At 47.8% G+C, this 5,880-nt stretch overlaps 1 protein-coding gene across 1 annotated transcript in view; it reads right to left on the bottom strand.

The window, feature by feature from the left end:
- Window positions 1-3,841: 3,841 nt before the first annotated feature.
- The window catches only part of ufm1 (ubiquitin fold modifier 1), a 7,620-nt gene continuing 5,581 nt past the window's right edge, over window positions 3,842-5,880 (bottom strand). Inside the window, exon 4 of the mRNA XM_033023413.1 lies at window positions 3,842-3,931. Within this exon, the coding sequence (XP_032879304.1) occupies window positions 3,842-3,931 (90 nt within the window). The remainder of the gene's footprint in view (window positions 3,932-5,880) is intronic.

Here is a 5,880-nt window from a genome sequence, read left to right as displayed (position 1 = left end):
AGTACTTTTCTTTCAATGCTGTCACTGACGGAACTCATGCTACTCGCTTTCCAACAGAATTCCTCGATTCACTAGCGATCTCGAGATTACCACCACACAAATTGGAGTTGAAAAAAGGATCTCCAATGTTAATGTGAAATCTTGGAACCCCCGAAGCTATGAAATGGAACGAGGATGATTGTGGCAGAGCTACACAATCATCTGATCGTTGCAAGAATCAACATGGGAGCCTTCAAAGATGACATTGTTCTCATTCCTAGGATAATGCTCGATTTGAGAGAAGGCGAAGACATTCCCCTTGAAAAGACCCAATTCCCCATTCAGTCAAGTTTTGCTATGACGATCCATAAAGCGCAAGGACAAACCATGGAGAAAGTGTCGATATACCTCGGGTAAATTATCTATCAAGATTCTTGATTCCCCTATTCTGGGAAATAGACTCTTAATCCTGATAGATAATTTACTCGATGTATTCCTTATAATTTTGAACACTGCTGTAAGTTCACCCCTCATCCTCTTGCGCTCCAAGGAATTAAGTCCTGGCCTGCTCAACATCTCCCTATAGTTGGGCACAGTGTCCAGAATTCTTAAAGTTTCAAGGAAATTATGTAAAGGGATAAGGCAAGTCATCAACTTAAGGTCTTGAATATAATTTAGTTTAGAGATACAGTATGGAAACAGGCCCTTCGGCCCACTGAGTCCATGCTGACCATCGATCTTCAATTCACACTAGTTCTACATTTCCCACTTTTCTCATGCACTCAGTACACATTAGGGGCAATTTACACAGACACAGGTCCTTCGAGGGTGGGTGGAAACCGGAGCACCAGGAGGAAACCATTGCGGTCACAGGGAGAACGTGCAAACACAGACAGCAGCCAATGTCAGGATTGAACCCGGGTCTCTGGCGCTGTGAGGCGGCGGCTCCACCCACTGCACCACTTAGGACAGAATTTAAGAAAGAAAATAGAAGGGGAAAAAGTAATCGAGAATCAACCTTGCATGTAAGATTAAGACTTCAGACGTTTTGTGAGTTTATCAGGAGTAAGAGGGCAGCCACCCAAAGAGCAAGCCCTCTTGGGATCCCTAAATGGCATTCACTTCTCCTATTTAGCAGAAGATTAACATGATCTGCGGTGGCACGACTCACGTTGCAGCGGCCCCTTACACCCTGTCTGTCTTTTTATTTTTTATCTAGTTAAAAGTAGTTGTTCGTGTTTTTTAATACTGTTTTTAACTGTGTATATGTGGGGGGCGGGAAGGGGGAAACTTAAAAAAATCTCTTCCCTGCACGGGAGACCCGACCTTTTCCCTGTCGGGTTTCCGTTGTCGTTGGGGCCTAGTACCGTGGGAGCGGCCTCCAACCGGAACGACCTGGGGGCTCCAGTCGCGGAGCCTGCGGACTACTCACCATCGTGGGGCTGGCCGGCCTCGGAGCGTGGGGAGCGGTGGTGGCTCGCTGCTGCGGCCCGACTACGGAGCTCGGAGGCTCCAGCTGCAGACCGGTGGACGGGACATCGGGAGCTTGCGGGTCCGGGTGGAGACCGCTTTTCGGAGCTCCCGCAACGCAACTTCACCAGCCTGTGTCGCGGGGTTGGAACGACCCGGAGCGGGGCCGTACATCGCCCGGCGCGGCCTTAAATGGCCGTTCGGGCTTCGACATCGGGAGAGAAATGGTGCAGGAGAGAGAAAAGACTTTGCCTTCCATCACAGTGAGGAGGAGATTCACTGTGATGGATGTTTGGGTAAATTGAATTGTTTGTATGTCTTGTAGAAATTGTCTTTGTTTGTATGGCTGTGGAAACAGAGTTTCGTTTGAGCCTCACTGAGGTTCAAATGACATGTAATAAATATTGTATGTTATTTAAAAGGAAAACACAATCCCTTGTGAAATGCAACAATTTTAATACAACGAAATTGCAAATTAATAATGTATACATTCTGTATAGCTCCTTACATTCTAGCTCCATACAGCAGGCTGGAATGCTCCCGGCAAGCAGACCTGACTTACCCGCTGTGGACCGATGACCGAGGACGCCTCAAACTCCGCGGACCGACAAGCGACGAGGACTCGCTCGTTGCGGACCGACGATGGAGACCCGCCCGGTAGGCCCGGCTTGCAGGCGCGGTCTCCGAATCGTCCCAGAGCCACCACCGTTGACGGAAACCACGCCACAGAGAGGGAGGAGGGACCGAGAGCGAGGAGGACTGGCGAGAGCAATGGGGGAATCCAGCGTGGTGGGGGGGGGGGGGCAGGCGTGAACAATGGGGGAGCCAGAGTGGGGATGGGGGACTGCTACCACGCGCGGCTGCAGGCAGTGGATAGGACTATTTGGTAATTTTGTGACTTTGTTGGCGCCAATACATGGCGACACTTGTGTACTGCCTGGGTTGCACGCACGACAAAGCTTCTCACTCTACCTCGCTATCCTTGGTACATGTGCCAATAAAGTGTGGCGCCACACGGTGGTTAGGCCATTTACTGGGCGTGCACTCGGCAGTCGGGGGCAGGGTTAATCACAATCTCGATAAATAGTACACAAATTACTTTAATTAAAGCTTGCATCGACCTACATCTTGTGTCTATTATTCCTCCAATCAATGCCGTAAACAATTTGTTTATATTTTGGAGAAGTAAATTTAACTTCACAATTCCAAGCTGCACCTTAACGGCTTATCTTTTAAACTTTAAAGTCCGGTATGTGAATAAGGATGAACAAACTTTGATTCAATAGTGACCCATCGAAACATGTATTTGCAGGACACAAAATGCTGGAGTAACTCAGCGGGCTGGGCAGCATCTCTAGAGAACGTGGATAGGTGACCCTTTAGATCACGACCCTTCTTTCTCCTGATAAACATAGAACGTAAAACAGTACAGCACATGAACAGGCCCACAATGTTGGCGTTGAACCTGATGCCAAGGCAAACTAATCTCTTCTACTGGTAGATGATCCATATCCCTCTATTCCCTGCACTTCCATGTGCCTGTCTAAAAGCCTCTTAAGCACAAAAGGAGGATCTTGACCCAAAACGTCATCTATCCATGTTCTCCATGCAACCTGAACAGCTGAGTTACTCCGGCAATTTGCACCTTTTTTGTAAGCCAGCATCTACAGTTGTGTGTGTCTACCGAATAGATGAAGACAGTTGGCCTTTATTTGGGGAACAAAATAGACAAGGATGCGACTCCAAGTCCAGCTTGATAACATTCAACACACAAAGTGCTGGAGCAACTCAGCAGGTCAAGCTGTATCTCTGCAGAACATGGATAGGGTCGGGAAATTTGATAACATGCAAGCCCTGTTAATTCTATACTCCAATGCTTTGCCACAATATAAAGCAAAGGCTCAGAACATTTCGCCTAGACAACTGCGCTGAGGATCAACAACGGCTTTTACTTCGAAGAATTATTTCAATCCTTAGTTCCATGATGGGATACCGTCAGAGGAGATCTCCACAGCATATTGTGATCTAAACGAATTTCAGGATTGGCACTTTGAATAAAGGAGACATGAATGTTTAAAATACTTGGGAATGTAATTTATTGCCGGAAATTTTACAACAGATTTTGTGAAGAATGCTTTGAAAAGTCTCCTGCACGATGATTACAATACTTTGGAATAGAGACTTTTAGATTTGTGTTTCTGTACACCATTCTAAACATTGGAGAGCATTTACAATGCGTTTCTTTTAAATCTTAGACTTGAAACTTCATCAGACTCTTGGCATCCTCCTGGAACCTAGAAGGAATGCACATTAGTGGCAGCAAAGTCTTATATTCAAAACAATTCTATAAATAGTTTCTTCAGCGGAGGGGCAGGTTCCTGGTGACACCCGGCTATTGGCAGCCCACTCGGTCCCGGGGAATCAGTCGCAGTTCTGACCCATGTTTCATGAAAATATTTCCTACAATAAGATTTAAAAACAAAACAACGGGTTAGTAACACCAACAGAATGCATAACTTGGAATATTGTGTTCAGTTTTGGTCACCTACCAAGGTTGCCATTGAGTTGGAAAGGTTGCAGAGAAGATTTACGTGGGTGATGCCAGGACTCGAGGGCCAGAGTTGGCAAGGCAGGACTTGGGAGTGTTGTGTTTGGTTTATGTCACCCTGCTGTGGGAAGGGTGACGTCGAGCTGGCAAGAGTACAGCGAAGATTTACGAGGATGTTGCCAGGACTCGAGGGCCTGAGCTATAGGGAGAGGTTGAACAGGCTCGGACTTTCACCCCTCATCCTCCTGGGCTTTAAGAAATATTGCATAAGATCACGAGGGGGAATAGATAGGATAAATGCACTGAGTAGGGGAATCAAAAACCAGAGGATATAGGTTCAAGGTGAGAGGGGAAAGATTTAATTGAAGGTGAGGGGAAACATTTTCACACAGAGGGTGGTGAGTATATGGAACAAGCTGCCAGAAGAGGTAGTTGAGGCAGGTACTATAACAATATTTAAAACAATTATTGGGCAGGTACGTGGATAGGAAATGTTGAGGAGGATAGGGGCCAAACACGGGCCACGATGGGGACATGGACGTTGGCCGAAGGGCATGTTTCCGTGCTGTATGGCACGGTATTCATTTGATGCAACTATTTACATGCAAGAACGGTAAAGGGTGGAAAGTGTCTGTCCTAAAAGGTAGATTAGTCACCACAGATACACTTTTGCTAACCTGAAAAACAAATCGTAGCTAAACTATACTACATGACAGGCGTATAAATTTAGCATTTCTTCCTTCCTTTAACCAGCATGTACTCAGATACTTTGTGACATCCTTGGCCCAAATAAAGAATTTTCAGCAAAAGAAAATGTACAAAATGTCCTAATAAATACCAAGCAGTAATCATGGATTTAAAAAAAATTCTTCTACCTTATAAAGAAAATGACTCCACTTAAATTTAGATTAAAGAATTATGCATAAAACCTGGTACGCAAATTACTGAATGCTACGCACTATAGAAGCGAATACAATTACGACTTTGAAAAGACATTAGGACCGATGTATGGCTAAGGAAGTGCTTATGCATGCGATCTATGGATGTATGGATAGGAAGTTCTTTTCACCAAGAGAGTTGTGAATCTGTGGAATTCTCTGCCACAGAAGGCAGTGGAGGCCAATTCACTGGATGTTTTCAAGAGAGTTAGAGTTATATCTTAGGGGCTAAAGGAATCAAGTAATATGGGAGAAAAAGCAGGAATGGGGTACGGATTTTAGATCAGGGGTTCCCAACCTTTTTTGTCCCGTTTACCCCTGGGAGCTTTAATAGCACATTAGACCAAGGAGGACCCGTTGGATCCCGTCCCCTCAATGCGCAGTTGTGTGTGTGGGGGGGGGGGGGGGGGGGGAGAGAGAGAGGGCAGAGAGAGAGAGAGAGAGTGGGCAGAGACAGAGCGAGAGAGGCCAGAGGCAGAGAGAGAGGGCAGAGACAGAGAGTGAGGGCAGAGACAGCGAGAGAGGGCAGAGACAGCGAGAGAGGGCAGAGACAGCGAGAGAGGGCAGAGACAGCGAGAGAGGGCAGTGACAGCGAGAGAGGGCAGTGACAGCGAGAGAGGGCAGAGGCAGCGAGAGAGGGCAGAGGCAGCGAGAGAGGGCAGAGGCAGTGGGCAGAGACAGAGAGAGAGAGGGAGGGCAGAGGCAGAGGGCAGAGACAGAGAGAGAGAGGGCAGAGACAGAGAGGCCGGAGAAAGAGAGCAGTGGGGGGGGGGGGGGGGGCAGAGAGGGGGGGGGGGCAGAGAGGGAGGGGGGGGGGGCAGAGAGGGAGGGAGGTGGGCAGAGAGGGAGGGGGGTGGGCAGAGAGGGGGGGGGGGGCAGAGAGGGAGGGAGGTGGGCAGAGAGGGAGGGGGGTGGGCAGAGAGGGAGGGAGGTGGGCAGAGAGGG

This window comes from Amblyraja radiata, chromosome 6 (genome assembly GCF_010909765.2).
Source record: "Amblyraja radiata isolate CabotCenter1 chromosome 6, sAmbRad1.1.pri, whole genome shotgun sequence".
Lineage (NCBI taxonomy): Eukaryota > Metazoa > Chordata > Chondrichthyes > Rajiformes > Rajidae > Amblyraja > Amblyraja radiata.
The sequence above is the reverse complement of the archived record's forward strand: the minus strand, read 5'-3'. Positions and strand labels throughout refer to the sequence as shown.